Below are 22,293 nucleotides of genomic sequence, written 5' to 3' on the forward strand. Positions count from 1 at the left end.
ATCGGGTCTGGCCCAGACACACTGGTGACTGATGTCATAAGCAAGTGGTGTAGCAATATTCCAGTTATCTCACGTCAGCCTATAAACAATCGGGTCTGGCCCAGACACACTGGTGACTGATGTCATAAGCAAGTGGTGTAGCAATATTCCAGTTATCTCACGTCAGCCTATAAACAATCGGGTCTGGCCCAGACACACTGGTGACTGATGTCATAAGTATTTTGGTGTACGAAGACACGCTATCAACCAAGTCCCACCGCGCCTGACCACGCGATCCTCTCACGTCAAGGTTGATGTGGAGCGTATTTTAACGCGGCATCAACAGAAGGGGAAGTCTATGTGTATGTGACCATTTGATATTCTTGGGGGCAGGGGAAGACTGTATGGAGTCTAGATTTTGTTTTAGTTTGGGCAACGTATTTGTTTGTGGCTGTGAATTTCTTTCTTTTCATCAGTCTGAAGCATAATTATTATTTTCCGGGTTGTCTGGGACAACTGATTTTTTTCATATTGTGAATGTGTCTATTGTTCCATGGACCCAATAGCCAGTTTCTATGTGTTACTTTTGGGCGTATACTTAATGTTACTTTACTAGTATAGTGAAAAAACCCTTTTAGTATTGAGTACCAGGTGTTTATGTGTGATTGGTGAATCTTCAGATATTAGTGATGCAATCTTTATCAATAAACAGCCACAGTAGACATCATAGACATCATATCGATTAAAAAACAATAGAACCATACTTTGAAAACAAATTTAATTCCTAAATAGAGCCTCTAAGGGTAACAATCATAAAAAGGTTCATAAATACAACAGAAGCATTTGCATGAGACGCGAAAACACGTTCAGTTTTGTTTCAGTGTAGCTAAATATCTTTGCAGTGTCAATTGTTTGTTTACCAAAGCTGTGGTAAGCTAGCATTTGGAACAGTTTTTGTCACATTGACCATTATACACGTGTAGGTAATGTATTAAGTTATTCGTTCCCAAATGAAAACTGTTTTATTTTGGCTATACTAAACAACTTTCATCGTCATTCCGTGTGTTTATTTGTAATTGTGTCTCCGTGTCACGACGCTCCTTTAGTTCTGGTAATAGTAAAAAGTTGTCAAAAATCAAACCGGAGGTCAACCTTGGACGACACACGTGTGACGTACTGAGTTAGTATCACACTACCAGTAGGTCCACTACATGGGTAATAAAAAAGATAACAATCAGCTGTGGTGCCGTCTACACGATGAGAGTCATGTCAAAAATGATGCCACATGAGTAGAACAATGACTTCAACTATGCTTTATACAAATGTTAGGGTAAATATTGTTTATGGGTGTCTGATATCAGAAATATTCTTTGTATGTCTGGTTTTTCTCTTGCATGGATATCTCAAGATGTTGGAAATGATAAACTATTTATCTTCATGCTTAAGGAAAGATTAGTTGATATATTTTCACAAGATTGGCACTGTCAAATATCATCCTCAAGGTTTTTATGCCATTATACGAATATAAAATCTTTACTTGTTCCCGAAAAATATGTATCTGTACTTCAGGATAGAACTTTGAGAAGATCTTTGTGTAAATTACGTATATCATTACATAATTTTAATGTTAACAATCTCAGAAAGAAAAATGTACAAGATAAAGAAAGTAGTTTATGCCGTTATTGTAATGAAGGCTATGTTGAGGATGAGTTTCATGTACTTCTCATTTGTAAATATTATCAGTTTCTTAGAAATAGATACCTCCCTATGATTTCAACTATGTACAAAGATGAACAACTGATGAGAAATTTGTTGAACTCCTGCAATGCAAATACAATATCATCTCTGTCAATATTCCTGAGGAAGATTTTTGAAATTAGACGTTAATATTTTTATGTAAACTTATTATTACCTACACGTGACTGTACAATGTTGATACAAAAAACAAACACTACTGTACTATAGGTCATATGGCCTAAAATATTGAATAAACTTCTGTCTGTCTGTATACAAATGTTATCAAGGCGTGTAAGTTTGATGTGGTAGGAAAGCCCAACATGACGATACGGCTACGGTGCTGCCAAACCAGGGGTTACATTCAGGGCGAATCTGAGATTCGAACCTACGAACATGGCAGCGGATCATGACATGGCTAGGGGAGGCAACTCACAATGCATTGCGGGGCCTTGGACATGTTGCCAACCCTTAACCCGAAATTAGAACTAGAGAGTACAAGTACAAACACATTGAAACATATACACTCTCATAATTAAAAAATAATGTAGGTTTGTAAAAGCATATATGGTCATGATTTTTTTGGGTTGTGTAAGTAAAAAAAACACAACCATATGCACATGGAGATGGGGCGATACGATGTATGCAGTGCGCAATGGGTTATCTCAGTCTAACGTTGCTGAATAGAATATACAGGTCAACGGCGAAATACACAGACACAGTAACCCGTAGTCCGTACAGAAACTGCTGAGTCACAATGAATAAGCATTTGCTTCAGATGAATACACAACTAGGTCCCGTCTTTCACGGCCTCTTCGGCGGCTGTCACGTGTCACAGATCTCGCCCTAGTCGGTCTATCTCTGACACGACGAAGTCCATGTCGTGGAGTGTGGAGCTGGTGTTCGACACAACCATCCGGAAGAAGTTAACCCTGTGTCCGTCAGGTTGGTAGCCAATCAAAAGCGTTCCTTCTTCTGTCATGCGCTGTTTGATACGAGGCGCCACCTGAAAGAAAGGTTTTAATTTTCTGTGTTATTATAATAATGATAATAAAACACCCGCGCGCGCGCACACGCACGCGCGCACACGCACGCACGCACGCACGCACATACACATACACACACACATTGCGCCCTATCCTGTTCATGTTCATGGTGGACACTATTGGTACCCATTCGCTGCTGAGTGTACATAGGACAATTTCGAACAAAGTCACTCTTGCTTCAATTTGGTAAGGGCTTTATCCTTTCTCAAGCCTCACCCGAGTCGACCTTGCTGAGCGCTTTAACCAGGCCCCGACAACTCCCCCCCTCCCCCCCCCCCCCTCCTCTACATTACCTGCTATTTGTTCTTGCTGACATGCATGTTTGTTGTGTCATGGCGCCTGCACGCTGCACGCAGGGTCACGGTAAGCGATCATGGTATTGATCATATGATTTTCGCAATTATTAACAAATATAAGTTTACACTTGATTCTATCAATTCTATTAATTAGTTGATTCTCGTGATTCTCGCAGTTATTAACACATATAAGTTTACACTTTGTTGATTCTCACGTGATTCTCCCAATTATTCACACATATACGTTTACACTTTGATTCTCACCGTTATTCACACATATAAGTTTACACTTTGTTAGTTCTCACGTGATTCTCGCAATTATTCTCAGATTAATTATTCACGCATATAAGTTTACATTTAGTGAAGTCTGATATGTTTCTCGAAAATTATTTACAAATAAAGTTAGTCTTAGTTGATTCGTTGAACAGAATACAACGCTGCCCTCTGAAATATCCTATCAATGATGTGGGACACCGAGACAAAGTTTCATACATTGTACACATCTTGTTGAATCCAGGCTGTGTCTTGGGCATCACTCGTCTAACCCTACCATATATGTATGCATACCAGTATGGAAAATGTTTCATACATATTCATGTCACGTGATATAATTTAATTACCTTCGCAAGTGCCTCCCACCAGTCTCTGTCTTCCGTTTTATTGCGCATGCTCGGGGGGATGTACCAGAAGCAGATGTTGGTGCATTCCGGCTGCAATACAGAACACACACACACATATATATACACTATGCATATACACAATACGCATATGAGGGTAGGCGGAGGTCACCACTGGTGTCCAACCAACAAGCATGGGTATGGTACTGACAAACCCAGAAACATTTAAAATAATGAAGGCAAACCGGGATTCGAACCATTAATCATAAGACTCTGCCAATCCCGAGGGACGCAACACTGTACAACGAATTCCGGCGCCTTAGCGACTGGTCGACCCGCGCCCCCTATACTTCGAGAAGAGTCGACAGGTCGCAATGAATAAATAAAATATATATACAAATATATATATCGAACACGCTTATAACGAGCTGACGGATATAATGAACAAATTTAGAATCCCGGCCATTTCATGTATAGATGTTGTATATATATATGCTTCTGTCCTACAGGGGGCGGTGGGGTAGCCTGGTGGCTCGGCGTTCGTCCGTCACGCCCATGCCCCGGGTTCGATTCCCCATATGGGTAAATTGTGTGAAGCCCATTTCTCGTTCCCCAGCCGTGATATTGCTGAAATATTGCATAAACCGGCATAAATACTCACTCACTGACCTACAACCAGGTTTTTTCAGTTTACGCATTGTGTGTTTCTGTTTCAGCTATGTTACGTGGTATTTCAGTGAGCCACAGTACCTCCTCCAGGACAAGCCGGAACCCTTCTGTTGACTGAAGCTTCTTAGTTAAATACCTGCAATGACAATACAAACAAGAGTCATCGGAAAGATGACATATCGCCCCGGCAGCTGTCTGTAAAGTAACCACTAGTAAATGTGCAATTCTGTATGTAATGAGTCAAGAGATGAATGTTCTTGAAGAAGCATACATTGTTTACCCACAAAAGATCCACCATGGTCGCATCCATATGAAATGGAAAGTAAAATAAGGGTGTTTCTGTGGGTTTTTTTATGCAATCAAAAGACAAATTACAAGAAACAATAACTAAACAAGCGTATAGTCAACAAAGCCATCTATATCCCCCGCCCATTTTAACACGTTATGGTCCCAAACCAGGTAACTGACCAAACATTTCTCCTAGCCCATGTCAAAATAGCTGCAATGGAAATTCTAAAATAAACATTTCTAAAACTCCTTACTATCAAATGGCACCAGTTCAGTATGTGCTTTATAAATAGACATGCAATGTTTGGGAAGGAAATATTAAACAGTTTATTTTTTATACTCCATAAGTGAACCCACCCTTAAATTCAACCTGCTACCATGGACACGTAAAAAATGACAAAAATAAATATTCCTAAATAGCAAAAGGTACCAGTTCAGTATGTGCCTGGTAGACATGCAAAGTTTGTAAGAAAGTTTTGAATGGGTTTTGAGTTATGCTCCGGAAACGAACTCTACCCTTTAGAACCAGTCCAACTTGTTGCCATGGAAACGTAAAAAATAATTTTTTAAATAAAATTCCTAAATAGCAAAAGGCACAACTTCAGTATGTGACTGATAGATTTGTAAAGTTTCGATCAAACACACTGAATTGTTTTCGAGTTCTGCCTCGGAAAAGGAAATGATTACGGGCGGACAGACGGGCGGACAGACAGACTGGCTGATCGCTATACCCCCCCCCCCCCCCCCCCCCAACACACACACACACACACCACCACCACCACCACCACCATATTAAATACAATCGATGATAAGGCAAACGTGAATCTGATAAATGTTTGTGAATATTACCAATTTCCATACATGGTGGATGATGAACACTTTGAATCAATTATAACATCTCATTACTCTAAACGGACGTACGCAGACTTGATCGTCAACAAAGAGCTTTATTACCTTGCTTGATTTGCTCATATCTAACACTGGATCAAATAACTGAATATAATTAGGCCTGCTGGATTGATATTTAACAAAACAATAGGGCCGATATTCGCACGTTGAAAACATATATTTGTATACAAACATGTCAGAACTAGTCAGAACAATACTCATCGCGAAAAGAAGGTTTAGCACACGAGTAACACTTCATTGCCTTTACAAAATGGTTTACATACAGATGAGTTCGGTTCGTGACTCACCTTGAACAAGCAAATATATTGTCGATATCTCTCTCGAACTGGTTGTCTCCCTTGGCCTTCCACATCATCCAGAGCTTAAGGACGTCGACCTTGCGGCCACACTGGACTGACTTGTCCCCGGTGTCGTAGCTGACGTCGTAGAACTTGTCCTGCTGGAACAGGTACTTGGCCTTGGCAGAGTGGCACTCAGAGAGCAGGTTCTGAAACAAGGTTCGAGTCACAGTGACTGATTTTGACACAGGGTCAAAAATTACGGTCACACACAGACAGACATAGGTTCTGAAGTGAGTGAGTGAAAGTTGTTTTACACCGCAGTCAGTGGTCGATTTTAAATATAGGTGAGGTGAAGGTCAGGTGAAATCTTCGCGGCCAAGATTATTGCACTTATATAGCGATGTGCACGTGTGTGTGTGTGTGTGTGTGTGTGTGTGCTTCTGTTTGTACTAGTCTGTACTGATGCCGATTTATAGTGCTAGCCCATGAGCCCATTGAGCAACCATGCCGCAGTTTAACATGATTACCCCACTCAGACAAAGTGTACTGACTCCGTGCCGACCAGTCCTTGTTTAGCCCCTTAATGCCGGCAGACAGGGTAACTACAAGTACCATCTTTTAACGTCTTTTGGTATGACGCGGCCGGGGATCGAACCCCGGACCTTCCGCTCTCCGGCGGACGCTCTACCACTAGACCACGGAGGAAGTCGTTAACTACAGTGCGTGATCAAGAATAGCTCACCTTGTGACGCGTGAGGAAGGCAGAGGTCTGCAGCGCTGCTCCCATCATCTTGTGCGGATTCCACGTCAAAGAATCAGCTCTGGAAAAAGACGAAAAATATAAAAGAGACCAAGCCCTATCCATAACCATCAGAAATCTCTGCTACAAGCAAAGTTCCCTTGTAAGAAATGCATCGGACACCATGTTTGTCAATGAAGCGTCAAATTTAGAAATGTCATTCGCATGTCTACCTTAACAAGTTTTGAGACCTCTACTTTGGCCTTGAATGTTGTAAACAACCTTTGAGCATCAGTCGTACATAGAATGGGGTTATAACTGCTGCTTATATTTAAGCAAGAAAGTCTTACCTCTCTATTCCAGTCATGAGGTGTCTTAGACTTCCAGACAGAAGTACCCCAGCGCCCCACGCGCCGTCCACGTGCATCCATATACCGTACTTCTCACATACGTCGGCGATGTCGACTAGCGGGTCGTATGCCCCGAGAACTGTCGTGCCCGCCGTCGCATTAACCATCACCGGATCCATGCCCTGCAGGTATCAGATCCGACATTTTGACCTCTTTCGTTACTATGGGGTCACCGTGTCTTTAGAATCCATCTTACGAAATACTAGTATGCATTCTATGACCCCAATGGACAATTTACATTCGTTATTTTACATGATGTCTACTTAATCTGTGACACAAACTCTTCGTTTGTGTGTGCGTGCATGCATGCATGTGTTTGCGGTATCTAAAACACGTAATAGATAAAAATAGAGCCTCATATAGTATTCCATATCAATATATACTAGTATTCAGTTCACCTGTCTTTCAAACATCATAAAGGATCCATATTTTATTTGTTTGTTGTTTAACGCTGAACTCAACAATATTCCAGCTATATGACGGCGGTTTGTAAAGTATCGAGATCGATAAAAAAAAAGATCGAGTATGGACCAGACAATCCAGTGATAGATATGAGCATCGATCCACGCAATTGGGATACGATGACATGCATCAACCAAGTCAGCGAGCCTGACCACCCGATCCCGTTAGTCGCCTCTTACCACAAGCATAGTCGCCTTTTATGGTAAGCATGGGTTGCTGAAGACCCATTTTTTCACGGACCATCACGGGTCGATCCATGTTTTTTTAACACGTTTAAAACAGTTTTTTACTTATTGTCGCATATATTTCCATTCAACAACCGTCGCAGCTTCCAGTACAACAGCGAGCGTATATCGTGATGCTCACGTGGCGATTCCTGGACACAGTACACCATGCGTGACGTAGGAACCGACCAACATGAAATGGGGGTTGTCGAAATGCTGGCTGACCCTACCCCGCTGCTCATAGCAACAATCGGGGCGGTCGGGTAGCCTAGTGGTTAAAGCGATTGCTCGTCACGCCGAAGACCCGGGTTCGATTCCCGACATAGGTACAATGTGTGAAGCCCATTTCTGGTGTCTCCCGCCGTGATATTGCTGGAATATTGCTAAAAGCGGCGTAAAACCATACTCACTCACTCATAGCATCAATCACTGGTCAAGACTAGATTTTTTAATAGTCACTTTGAAATAGTTGGAATATTGCTGCCGTGGCGTAAGAAACTCACTCAGTCACTTCATTGGTGACGTCCGCTTGAGACAGAAGGCTTAGTGCATTGAAGGCTTTGTGCATTGACTATTGTTTGTCATCAATAATTGACTTCGATTTTGACTGGTTATAGTGATTAGTTTCGTTACTTCGTACACAGTCACTATCGGAAAGTGACAAACCCTAAATACTGTGGATGTATTTTCAAGAAATCGAAAACTTTGGTTCATGTATACGAACATTTCCTTTCGCCTTCAAAATGGCGTCCTCAAGAGCAGACGACAGCATCCTGCCCTTGTCGTCACACTTGACGGCGATGACATTGTCCATACCGAGACCGAGGAACGACGCCCCCTTCTTCATGGAGTAGTGGCCCTGCAAAGTTGGCGGTGGGGAGAGTCAATGGCATGACGAAATATAGGCCCAATCACACAGTACAACTAGTCGGTACGACAAATTGCATACGATAAGTCGCACCGCGTGACAATGATCGTAAGGGTTTACACAGAAGGACGAGTCCATAGGCTCTTTGTACAAAGCGCTAATAAAACTGGCTCTCGCACAAACAGATTTCATAGCATATTCCGATGGAAGGGAATAGCGGAACATATCTCATTACTGCAGAATATTAATGTCGACAAATTTGTGACCAAGTGACCTGCAAAGGTGTGAGGTCACCACATTTTCCAACAACGTCTGGTAATCTTCGAGGAACATAACACAAATCCACCTGCTCATAGCTGTTCCATTATTTCTTCCCATCGGTATACTTTGATGTTCACATCATGAAGTAAGTACGGGCATTTCATCCATTCTAAGGGGCGGTCGGGTAGGCTAGTGGTTAAAGCGTTCGCTCGTCACGCCGAAAACCCGGGTTCGATTCCCGACATGGGTACAATGTGTGAAGCCCATTTCTGGTGTCCCCCGCCGTGATATTGCTGGAATATTGCTAAAAGCGGCGTAAAACCATTCTCACTCACTCACTCACTCACTCATCCATTCTAAGAGAATCTTTTCTTTTCATGACTATTATATACACATTCAGCAATAGCAATAATAACACTTACAAAAAAAAAGATATTAGAGGTTGATTATAGAATACATATATGATCATTTAGTTAAGGTTTTGAAGGACCACGTCGATTGCGTCTTTACTAAAGGGACAACAAATGACACTGTAAGGATAACAACTTTTAATGGCATCTTAGACAAAAACCACTCGGATATCACCCGATATAAACTGCAGGTCAAAAGAGAGTATAAACCCATGTGTGATGGTTGCTAAACATGAAACAAACAAAAGATCTTTTGAACCTTAAGTTTGCAGTGTTTGGACAACTGTTTTCAGCCTAGAAACGTTTTGATAACGTTTGTAATTATTTTGGTCAAATACAATAATCAAGCGTATACCTCCTGTTGCATTGTAGTTTAGATATTGCTACAACTAGTACTGCAACTACCACCATGTACTGTATAAAGCGCAGATATCCCTGCGTATAGTTGTTTTGACTGTGAGAACAACGATGTCTGAAGGTGACCTTACCGTCTCTGACGTCATGATACACAAGGGAGGTAATCCCCCCATTCCTGCTGTCTTGACAGAAGGGTATTTCTTGTAGCGTGCTAGGTTGATTCCATACATGTTAGACACAGAGCCTCCTGCAAGATGACGTAGACGAGAATGTAATGACGACATTGTCGCGACTACCAGAAGTCAAAGCAAAGCATGTTTGTGTTCGCTTGTCTATTTTGAAGCATTCAAAACAGAAAGCAAGCCGTGTGTAAAATACGTTACTTACCAGGACAGAAGATTGCATCACCATCTTGAAAACCAGCCAGACGACACATCTTGGCGAGGACGGTTTTCTCCATCAGGGTGAACACAGGTGCCACCTCGTATGTGTACCTGGACAGACAGGTAAACAGATAATGCAGGTGTACAGAAGTAATTACAGGTGTAATGTAATAAATACAGGTAAGTTGAACTCGAGACAGGTATACAGAGGTTACTAATGAAATGAATGAAGCATAAATTATCACACGTATACAGGACATGCGCACAACAAGACCAGGCAATTGTTGTGGCTTACATAAGTAAATAAGGAAAATCGTTTGTATGTTGTTGGGTAGTCATCACAACCATCTTGAGTATGAGTCCGATTGTCATTTGGAATGTAATTTAGGAAATATCCCCAGCTAGAAGGGGATGAGGGGCATGGGTGGCGCAGTCGTCTAAGGCGCCGCAATTCGCTGTGTAGAGTTGTGTCCCTTGGGCACACCAGAAACCAGTGATTGTGGGTTCGAATCCCGGTTCGCCCCGATTATGTTTCTAGGTCTGTCAGCACCCGTGCTCGTGGGTTTCACCGAAGTGGTAAACGTCTCAGACCTGTATGACTTAGGGCTTTCTTCCCACATTATGATGACACGCCGCGATAAAACTGCACTATTGTTAAAAGCGGCGTGAAACCCAACTCACTAACTCACTGGGGGCACGGGTGGCCCAGTCGTCTAAGGCGCCGCGATTCGCTGTGCAGAGTTGCAGAAACCTTTGATTGTGGGTTCGAATCCCGGTTCGCCCCGGTTATGTTTCTAGGTTTGTCAGCACCATACCCGTGCTCGTTGGTTTTACCGAAGTGGTAAACGCATCACTTTGGGCTTTCCTCCCACATTAAGCTGACACGCCGTGATATAACTGGAATACTGTTAAAGCGGCGTTAAACCCAACTCACTCACTCACTAGAAGCAGATGATGATCATTATATTGGTAAAGAATACAATCTATATATTGTGCTAAACGTGTAATTCCGTCAGTTTCCACAGAATTATAAATTGGTGAATTTTCAGGAAATCTGAATCCTTATACTGAAAAATACGAGTAACAATACCCTGTTGAACAAGGCGATACTTCACAAATACCGTAACTCCTCCACTATGACGACCTAACTTCTTTGCACAAGTGCGAACACTATTAAGACACTATTGTTTGATCATAGCTCACTGGCTGGTGTTGAGGGATTCAGTAAGCCACGCCCCTGCCAGGGTGTATGGGTCGAATCCGCCATATAACTGATTGAAAAAATGGGGATGTCCTGAAAGGAAACAACATTAAGGTTGTGAATATTACATACAAGTAAAGGTGATATTACATACAGGTATAGGTGATACTACATATAGGTATAGGTGATATTACATACAAGTAAAGGTGATATTACATACAGGTATAGGTGATATTACATACAGGTATAGGTGATATTACATACAGGTATAGGTGATACTACATATAGGTATAGGTGATATTACATACAAGTAAAGGTGATATTACATACAGGTATAGGTGATACTACATATAGGTATAGGTGATATTACATACAAGTAAAGGTGATATTACATACAGGTATAGGTGATATTACATACAGGTATAGGTGATACTACATATAGGTATAGGTGATATTACATACAGGTATAGGTGATATTACATACAGGTATAGGTGATATTACATACAGGTATAGGTGATATTACATACAAGTAAAGGTGATATTACATACGGGTATAGGTGATATTACATACAGGTAAAGGTGATATTACATACAGGTATAGGTGATACTACATATAGGTATAGGTGATATTACATACAAGTAAAGGTGATATTACATACAGGTATAGGTGATATTACATACAGGTATAGGTGATATTACATACAGGTATAGGTGATACTACATATAGGTATAGGTGATATTACATACAAGTAAAGGTGATATTACATACAGGTATAGGTGATACTACATATAGGTATAGGTGATATTACATACAAGTAAAGGTGATATTACATACAGGTATAGGTGATATTACATACAGGTATAGGTGATATTACATACAGGTATAGGTGATACTACATATAGGTATAGGTGATATTACATACAGGTATAGGTGATATTACATACAGGTATAAGTGATATTACATACAGGTATAGGTGATATTACATACAGGTATAGGTGATACTACATATAGGTATAAGTGATATTACATATAGGTATAAGTGATATTACATATAGGTAAAGGTGATATTACATATAAGTTTAGGGGATATTACATACAGGTATAGGTGATATCACATACAGGTATAGGTGATATTACATATAGGTATAGGTGATGTTACTTATAGGGATAGGTGATATTACATACAGGTATTGGTGATATTACATATAAGTATAGGGGATATTACATATAGGTATAGGTGATATTACATACAGGTATAGGTGATTTTACGTACTGATCTGGGTCATTTTACATACAGATTTAGGTGATATTACATACAGATTTAGGGGATATTACATTCAGATTTTGGTTACATTAAAAACAATAATACACATGTATGTGAACTTAATTTGCGCAAGGAGGCACTTTCTTCAACACATAGAAATTTAGAATTAATTCATTAGGTGTGTTATGAAGCGTCGCATCGTTGACAAGAACGACTCGAACTTGAGACAATGTTGGCCCCGTCGTCTAAGGCGCCACAATTCAGTGTGCAGAGTTACGTCCTATAGTTTCTAGATTTGGTAGCAAGTGGTGAGGTGAGGTGATACTGTGTTTAGCGTCGCGTCCAAGATTATTGCACTTATATAGCGTGGCTGCTTGTACTAGTCCGGACTGATGCCGATTTATAGCTCTAGCTCACTGAGATACCATGCCGCAGTTTAACCTGAATACCCCACTCAGACACTGTATATTGACTCCGAGCCGACAAGTCCTTGTTTTAGCCCCTTAATGCCAAACCCCAGACAGGGTAACAACAAGTACCATCTTTCAACGTCTTTTGTATGACGCGGCCGGGGATCGAACCCCGGACCTTCCGCGCTCCGGGCGGACGGTCTACCTCAAGACCACGGAGGCGGTCGGTAGCAAGTGGTAAACGTTTAACATCTACATAACGTTTGGCAATCAAGCTGACACGCCGTTATATAACTAAAATATTGTTAAATGCGGCGTAAAAGCTGACTCACTTAAAACAGTGCTGCCGAGAAGACGAACCTGACTTGACGCTGTATTTGACGATCTGTTTGGTCATGCTGATGAGAGTCTGGTCAGGAGTCCCAGCTTGACCGATGTCCAGATCCATGATGGACTCCAAATCTTTGGGGTGCTTAAACTCCACCACCTTGCTTCAACATAGGGAATAACGCTTTGCATAACAAATTCTGACGTCACATACGTCCTACAAGCCCCATGCCTATCGTCTATTCCTGATAACATCCATCCCTACACGTAACCCCCTATATTACTCTACCTATTAATTATTCATGCCCAGCCCTTCCCAATCAACCCCCTTCTTACTCTACCTATTAACGCCCAGCCCTTCCTCTTTGCGCCCCCCTCCCCCAACACACACACACTGACATCTTACTCTACCCGTTAACGTCCAGCCCTTTCTTCAAACCCCCTATCTTACCCTACCTGTTAACGTCCAGCCCTTCCTGTAAGGCCTCCTTGACCATCACGTCAAACATGGCTGACAAGAAATCCGTGTTCAGAGCAGTTCTGGGTTCTGAAAGCAGAGTTATCGAAATTAGTAGAAATTCTGAAGTTTATGTATCAGATGTCAGTGGACCTGGGGGTGACGTCCACATGACGCCTCTTAATGGTCGAAGGTTGGCATCGATGAACATTTAAAGCTCAACATTGGCGATAAAAATATTTCTTGCCTTTGCATGTGTTTGTGACGGATGCCACCGATGGAGCAGGATACGCTCACCTTTCCGCGAACACCTGGTATTTTGTACAATGGATTTTGTACCATGGAGATTTTATGGAAAGGATTTGTCCTTTTATTTTCATCTTTAAAATGAACATAGTATTATTTGTAAAGTAATGAGCGGTTGATTGTATTTCGCTGACGTTACTATGCATGGTTTCGTAATAGTAGAAACCACTTACTTTTTGCAGGACTTCCATCTCCCCGCCGGACACCATTCGTCACACCGTTCTGAGCTGACCCGTCCGCCATGTTGACAGGGAGAGTGACGCCATTTCGTGCCATTTTGGTCTCAAGCAACTTAAAAGTGTGGAATACCTTAAATAAGATTAAAACAAGATCTCAAACATCCTGATGACCACCCTAGCGATGCTACGTATACGCCATGGCCACCTGCATGTGTTCTATCTACATGTATGGCCGGTGCATGGCGTCTTGTTGTCAATACTGTTGTCTCTCATGATACCCGTGAGTCGTTTATACTGATTCATGTTCGCACAAGCAATGACGTTTAAACATCTGTCACGTGTTCAAATTAATATGAAAATTACTTGGAAGCAGCGCATTCAAACCCACATGCCCATGCAATAATTGATCACACCATATGTTTGCAACATGTCTGAGGTAGGCCGACATCAAAGCCTTAAGTTTATACCAGCCAACATCAAAGCCTTAAGTTTATACTATTATATATAAAAACCTTAAGTTTATACCAGCCTATATCAAAGCCTTAAGTTAATACTAGCCTATATCAAAGCCATAATATTATACTAGCCTATATCAAAGCCTTAAGTTTATACTAGCCTATATCAAAGCCTTAATATTATACTAGCCTATATCAAAGCCTTACGTTTATACTAGCCTATATCAAAGCCTTAAGTTTATACTATTACATGTCAAAGCCTTAAGTTTATACTAGCCTATATCAAAGCCCTAAGTTTATACTAGCCTATATCAAAGCCTTAAGTTTATACCAGCATATATCAAAACCTTAAGTTAATACTAGCCTATATCAAAGCCTTAAGATTATACCAGCCTATATCAAAGCCTACAGTTTCTACTAGCCTACATCAAAGCCTAGTTTGTACTAGCCTATATCAAAGCCTAAAGTTTCTACTAGCTTATATCATTTTGTGATTTGTCATTTTGTGTTTACCCGACTCAGCAATTTCGAGCTATATGACGGCGGTGACATCATGAGCATCTATCCACGCAATTGGGATACGATGACATGCATCAACCAAGTCAGCGAGCCTGACCACCCGATCCCGTTAATCGCCTCCAACGACAGTTTGAATGAATTCATAGGTTCTCTATTACGTTCTATCAAAACGTCTTAAGACTACTACAAATATACTCACGGGAGAGAATGGGAGAAAACAATAAACGGTTTGACAATTATGAATGGAAACAATATGTGTTTGTTGTTGAACGCCGCACTCAGCGATATACCCAAAACTTTATTATTATCATGACCACCGTAAAAAGCATAAGATTCCACGTCACAGGCAAGCGTGTCTGCTATGGTTTATAAAACGCCATCGACGTTATCAGGATGCTGGTGTAGTGGCGCATCATCGATTTGATAGTAGTTAAGTAAAGGCCTGTGGTGGCACAAGAGAAACTGCAAGGGCACAGTTGGTGTTGGGAATCTCATCACACAACCCTACAGCAATGAAATATTTGCCCCAATTGTGGAACCATTCATGAGGACTGCACGCCGCTATAGAGAGGAGCTATACAGGGCGACAATGCTCGCCCGACCGTGGACAATATTCGACAATATTGAATAAGCAAGCAGGATGTATATAGGCTACGTAAAACAGGTGTCAATGACTTATTCGACAGTAAGGCATACACAGGTCGATGTCTTTCACAAATACGTGTTCAAACAACATATGGTTGACACAGTCATAGATACCTTAAATCCTGATTCATTGCTGTTGTAATTGCAAGCTTATGACAAGTCATACTGCCACGCAAAATGGAAGCTACGCAGCTCATTAACATATAGAGGGCGTAAGGTGACCTCGGGTCGGGATGAAGTTACGGGATATGGTTTCAGCTGACATCAATACATATCATCACAACTGTAGGATTACTTGTTTCAACTGAAGAAAGATTTCACTCTCTGCTTCCCTGATCTGTGTGGCTGTGCAGAGTTGCGTCCCTTGGGCACGCCAGAAACCGGTGATTGTGGGTTCGAATCCCGGTTCGCCCCGATTATGATTCTAGGTTTGCCAGCACTTCACCGAAGTGGTAAACGTCCCAGACATACATCACTTCGGGCTTTCCTCCCACATTAAGCTGACACGCCGCGATATCACTGTAATACTGCTAAAAGCGGCGTTAAACCCAACTCACTCACTTACACATCTGGTCCGTATGATTATTTGTTGTAATAAGTTATCGGAGCGTGACAGTGAACGATTCTGACATACGCAGCGCTTATAACGTTCGGTCAACCAAGACAATATTTGTGATGAAACTGGTGACCGCCTTAGGTCTGGTTAACTGTCCTCCACAACACACTGTGATCAGATTAAAATACTGTTCAAAGCGTGTCTATATTTAAACAGATAAAGCGGATTTTCTTTTTTTTATCCACGGACCTGTAACTAATGTGGGTGCTACCAGCAGGGCAGGGCATGCTTACCCTGTTCATGTTTGTTTGTTTGTTTGTTTGTTTGTTTGTTTGTTGTGTAACGTCGCACTCAGCAATATTCCAGCTATATGAAGGAGGTCTGTAGATAATCGAGCCTGGACAAGACAATCCAGTGATTGACATCATTACCATCAATCCACGCAATTGGGATACGATGACATGCATTGACCAAGTCAGCGAGCCTCACCACCCGATCACGTTAGTCGCCTCTTACCACAAGCATGGGTTGCTAAAGACCTATTCTACCCCGGATCTTCACGGGTCTTACCCTTTTCAAGAACGCCTCGTGTCATTACTGATTTTCCAGTGTTCCAATCATATAACTTTCATCGCTATTCTGCCTTTCACGCCAGGTGGTAAATGTGTCGCTGGTTCCAGTAATCTGGACTGGTTATTCTCTGGTGTTGACTTTTTATCTTATCTTATTGCAAAAGAGTAAAACTTGGAAATAACGAACTCCAGAGGACCAAGAAAATCACTTTGTTATACATGTAGTTACTCGGAACGCGAGAATATGTCCACCATCTTGGATTGAAATATTAAATATTTAATAATACTTATTCAGTATGTTCAGTATGTTGCAGCTGAATAAGACGCGGTTACGCGGCATAGACACTGAGAAAATAATAACATGTTTGACCTAGCATGTCGAAGTATGTCGTTTAAAGCTGCAGTTTTACAGGATATGGCTGTGTTCCCTCAAGCGTTCAAGTATTTGTCAACTGATCGTAAATGGCTGCCTCTCATATTTGCAGGTTAAACGCTATTAACGATGTTAATGTCGGTGTATAGCAGTCATGCTAGGTTGCCGTTGGCATGTGACTGTTGATGTGTCTTTATTGTTGGCGTATTATTGTTTTGTGATGCAGTTGGTGTGTATGGGTTGGTGTTGTTATGCTGTTGCTTTCTTTTGATGAAGTTGGCTTTTGATGTGTCTTTTGAAGTGTAGCTGTTGGTGTTATATATAAATGATACCAAGATCAAACAATATGCTTTTTTATCAATACATATTATGATGAAAATAGTATTTTGGTATGAAAACGTTCCTGGGTCTTTAAGGCGCCGTGTTTTATTCAAGAAGAACTCAAAGAGAGGCTCCTTTTTCTAACTGACATTTTATGATTTATTAAAATAGTTAACTGACACGTCAGGCAGAATAACGCAAATTACAATTTACACAAAATACGCCTTGTGAATAGGACGATGAGATCAACTTTTGTACAACGAAAAATGGCAACGTGTTTTCTGCCAGGTCGACTTGTGCAGTACCATGTTGGAGAATAGCAGGACAAATCGCTCCAGACATAACCTCGGAAACATTGATGTGTAGTGTGAAGTAGAGCAAGACAATGTTCAAGGACATGTAAATAATGTACGCGCGTTCCTAGAGCACGCTATTGATTATCAGGACAACCCAATCGTGAAAGTGGAGTCATTGACCATTTTAATGTGAGATTACAGTGACGACATCACTTAACGTCGATGTCATGGAGGTCTGAGGCAGTAGTCCTCGCTGCCACGACGGATCTACCACTGACCCGCGTTCGAACCTAAGACTCCCCACAATTATTTGCAGGACGGCTGCAAGGACTACCGTATAGCAGGAGTGAGTGAGTTGGGTTTAACGCCGCTTTTAAACAGTATTCCAGTTATATCACGACGTGTTAGCTTAATGTGGGAGGAAAGCCCGAAGTGATTCAGGTCAAAGACGTTTACCACTTTGGCGAAACCAACGAGCACGGATACGGTGCTGACAAACCTAGAAACATAATCAGGGAACAGGCGAACAGGGATTCCAACACGCGAACATGTGGTTCTGATGTGCCCAAGGGACGCAACTCTGCACAGCGTCGTAAAGTACGATGAAACAGGGGAAGACATTTAAAAAGAAGTCACATACATATTGCCATGGCGCAGTTACAAAACATGTCGTTAGAGAATCGATTCCCCTTCTGGTAATTCAATACGAGTATGTCGCTTATATAAAAGTGAAATGTGTTTCGTCAGGCAAAAGCAGGATATGCTTTTACAAAAGTGTTATTTTAAATGGCAACATATAGTAAGCGGTGCTTATTCAATGTCAAGGTGTATATGAAGAAGACGTGTGTCCAGAGACCGTGTTCCAGTTACACAGCTCAGGCGACAGAGGTGAAGGCGGGGCTTTCCGCAGCTGTTGTCGTCGTGTACTCATGCGGTAGTGACACTAATGTATGACGTACCCAGGACATCCTAACTGAACTAGAACAAGACAAATAGTAAGCAGGGCTCAGTTATACACCCCCCCCCCCCCCCCCCCCCCCGAAAAAGCTGTATTTTTGCAGAAAAACCAAAAATTGAAATCAAACTTCTTCTATAGGTATAAAAGGTGTTCACCAAGTTTGAAAGGAATCTATATAGCAGTTATAGGTTACACAAGCACATGTTCTCGTAAGGACGAACGGGCGGACGGGCGGAATTCTTTGGTATTGCCCTTCCAGGTCGGGGTCAATAAAGTAGAATAAATTATACAACTGTATGACATTCAGCCGATGGGATATTGTGTCAGATCGTGATCGTGCGCAGAAACAAAAGTGTGAATGTAGCCATGTGTGACCGGCATTATGGACTGGCAGATTGTATCTATAAAAACCCTACAAATGATTTTCAACAACTAGTAAATAAACATCACACGATAAACGTTCTGAAGAAGCAGGGCAAAACATGAGCTTGAGTGACAAAGGGGGCCACTGAACACGGGAAACACGGGAATTCAACATTTTCAGAATTTATTTATTTATTTATTTATTTATTATTATTATTATTTTTTTATTTTTTTGGGGGTGGGGAAGTGGGGGGTGGGGGGGGGAAGTGGGGGGGGTGGGGTGTTGTCTCAAAACATAAGGAATCAGGTTTGTATCCGACATCGAACTTTTGAACTCGTCCCTTACTTAAGGAATTAGCATTGTACATAATTGAAGATCGATACTAGAGACACGCCATGCATGCCTGTTCAAGTATTAGAGTTATCCTTACTCTGTATAAACCTGTTTGGTGTTTCGGGACGAGCGCAGAGACTTGCAACGGTCGGATGCTTTACGTTGATAAATCACAACTGGTCCCATCCCCATCCCCATCCCATCCCTACACCAGCACGCACCGCCCGCCCCCCCCCCCCCCCCCCCCCCCCTCCCTACATCAGCACGCACCCCATTCCCCTACACCAGCACGCACCCCCTCCCCACCCACCCCTCCCTACATCAGCACGCACCCCATTCCCCCTACACCAGCACGCACCCCATTCCCCCTACACCAGCACGCACCCCATCCCCATCCCCCCCTACACCAGCACGCACCCCATCCCCATCCCACCCTACACCAGCACGCACCCCATCCCCATCCCCCCCTACACCAGCACGCACCCCATCCCCATCCCACCTCTACACCAGTATAGAGCTTAAATATATGCTAGATACTTTGAAGCAAGGTGAAATCCACTCACTCGACTCGCTGTACCTATATTACTGCTGACGCACTTAACACAAAGTCATTTACACATGACAAATGTCATTCCTAAAACCCTGTTACACAACACTGTTTTCAGCAACAAAACGTGTGCGTGTGTTTATTTCCAGAAAGCATCATTTAAAAAAAGTTGTTAACATTTCAGCTGACCACAACAATAACATAACTTGTTTTCAAAATACATATAAAAATCGAATCATATAAATTGTTACTTTACCTCACAGTGGGGCAGAACTCCGTTCAGTGCGTGCCGACAGTTCTAGAAGCTGTTATAGATTTTCCACGCGAACTTTTCCGCTGTCGTCCCACAGCTGTGGGTCAAGGCCGTCTTGCGCTTGCTATGAAGTTACCTTTGCATGACAAACTGCCTTGGGGTGAACACGACTGGGCCATGCAGAGTATATATTATAGACAATTGCATTGCTTTATCATCGCTCACTTGGATACAGTTGTGGACGAACGGTTACACCCTGATTGGTCGAATTCCTAGAATGCAGTTGAGCTGATTGGTAAAAAAAATGCTTGAGTGCATTCCATCCCCATAGATCGAATCGGTTACGTTAGCCAATAACAATTTTAACAAATCATAACACAATTCAGCACTTATATGAGAATTGGTTTCCCGTAGTATTAATGTTCGCTTAGGCTACCTTGACATCTTTTACAGGTTTGTTTTTAAAGGGGAATAGATATACTTCAATTTAATGTTTTCATGACATGAAATCTATAATTTTATGTTTCACTTTTTAAAATTATAACGATGCTGACATCCAAAAACCATTTGTTTTATTTTTAAAATCCCTACTTGACAAAGAGTGAAAAGTTCTGTTTTGAGATTTGTAATCTCCAGGTACTGATTCCTCTAATGTGCTTGAATACATGTATATACAGTGCTGATTGGTCGGCCACTATTATCTCGAACTCCTCGATAATCGTTTAAGCCGATGGTTCAGGCAGATTTATTATCGGGACAAATTTATATGGTCTCCCAGTCTGTCTCGAACTATGGATAAGTCGATTTTTGTTATCCTAACTCTGAGTTGTGGCCAATTTTTTTTATCTGTATATGATTACATGCTGCCAGTTTCGGTTCGGTTCGGTTCAATCGATTCTGTCCGGACCAGCGTTCAACAATACGAATACTAGCTACGTCCACACGCCGACAGTGTGTCACGTAATTGCTGCATGCACACACACTCGATGACAGACTGAAAACACTTACAATGTATGGTGGTCGAGAGGGGACATCATTTTCTCGCCTTTAAATATGGCCGCGATATTGCGATAACACGAGACGAGACAGCGATAGCGACGACATTGCACAATTATTAAGGGTACTGTTAATGTTATTGTGCCCAGGGGGTTGTCGCTTTATCGCTTTATCGTGGCCCTAATTGAGGGGCAGAAAGCGATGTCCCCACTCGGCCACCATAACAATGACATGCACTTTTAATAATTGTGCAATGCAGTCGCCGTGACATATTAGGGTCATCCGCATTTAAAACAGTATCCATATTTTTCGCCTTGGGTTATTTTGCTATAACTTTTGTTTGTTTGTTTGTTGTTTAACGTCGCACTCAGCAATATTACAGCTATTTGACGGCGGTCTGTAAATAATCGAGTCTGGACCAGATAATGCAGTGATTGATATCATGAGCATCGACCCACGCAATTGGGATACGATGACATACATCAACCAAGTCAGCGAGCCTGACCACCCGACCCCGTTAGTCGCCTCTTACGACAAGCATAGTCGCCTTTTACGGCAAGCATGGGTTGCTGAAGACCTATTCTACCCCGGATCTTCAAGGGTCCTATAGCTACCAGTCGTTATCAGACTGCTCGAGATTTATGGCATTCACGTGAAGGGTGTGTATCCAATATATAATATAGATTGTGCATTGCTTATTCTTTCCATAGAGATCAGAATATATACTACTCAAAAACGTTAAGGACCACCCGATTCATTCATATTATAGTTCATTTGTCATGGAATGGAATCGGTTGGTCCTAAACTTCTTTTGTGAAGTTTTTTTTCCTAAGGTTATTCAACTTCTTTGCAGTATGATCAAGTTCAGTAGAATGCTGACGAACTAATGCATCATCTTTCCGAGGCAAGAGTGTGTAACTATAGCAGTATAAAAAAATCTGGTGGTCCCTAACATTTTTAGTAGTATAATTCGCTACATCCATTCCTGAGACGAGGATGCATGACGTTGAAATATATTTTCCCAC

The 22,293-nt window shown here is 41.8% G+C and overlaps 1 protein-coding gene across 2 annotated transcripts; it reads right to left on the reverse strand.

The window, feature by feature from the left end:
• Window positions 1-740: 740 nt before the first annotated feature.
• On the reverse strand, window positions 741-20,429 carry LOC124113230 (cysteine sulfinic acid decarboxylase-like). 2 transcript variants are annotated; one of them, XM_048381816.1, is made up of 14 exons: window positions 20,276-20,429; window positions 14,075-14,192; window positions 13,595-13,685; window positions 13,172-13,302; window positions 11,137-11,227; window positions 9,938-10,044; window positions 9,682-9,797; window positions 8,379-8,513; window positions 6,909-7,090; window positions 6,562-6,640; window positions 5,826-6,025; window positions 4,423-4,477; window positions 3,676-3,765; window positions 741-2,719 (listed from the first exon to the last, which is right to left on the reverse strand). In XM_048381816.1, exons 2-14 carry the CDS (start codon window positions 14,175-14,177, stop codon window positions 2,546-2,548), a joined length of 1,554 nt encoding a protein of 517 aa, XP_048237773.1. In that variant the 5' UTR covers window positions 14,178-14,192; window positions 20,276-20,429; the 3' UTR covers window positions 741-2,545. The 2 variants fall into 2 exon arrangements, with proteins under 2 accessions (XP_048237773.1, XP_048237772.1); XM_048381815.1 differs by having other exon boundaries at window positions 14,075-14,210; window positions 20,276-20,428.
• Window positions 20,430-22,293: the final 1,864 nt, after the last annotated feature.

Source organism: Haliotis rufescens, unplaced genomic scaffold, assembly GCF_023055435.1.
Source record: "Haliotis rufescens isolate VD_foot unplaced genomic scaffold, xgHalRufe1.0.p SCAF_4, whole genome shotgun sequence".
NCBI classification, from domain to species: domain Eukaryota; kingdom Metazoa; phylum Mollusca; class Gastropoda; order Lepetellida; family Haliotidae; genus Haliotis; species Haliotis rufescens.

What these genes read in the sequence shown, in the direction of transcription:
- LOC124113230 (XM_048381816.1), bottom strand. Translation starts at nt 14,177, where the DNA reads ATGGCACGAAATGGCGTCACTCTCCCTGTCAACATGGCGGACGGGTCA. An exon ending in GAAGGGCTGGACGTTAACAG is followed by an intron (nt 13,303 to 13,594) that starts GTAGGGTAAGAT and finishes CCTATGTTGAAG; the next exon opens with CAAGGTGGTGGAGTTTAAGC. An exon ending in TTTTGAAGGCGAAAGGAAAT is followed by an intron (nt 7,091 to 8,378) that starts GTTCGTATACAT and finishes TGATACCTGCAG; the next exon opens with GGCATGGATCCGGTGATGGT.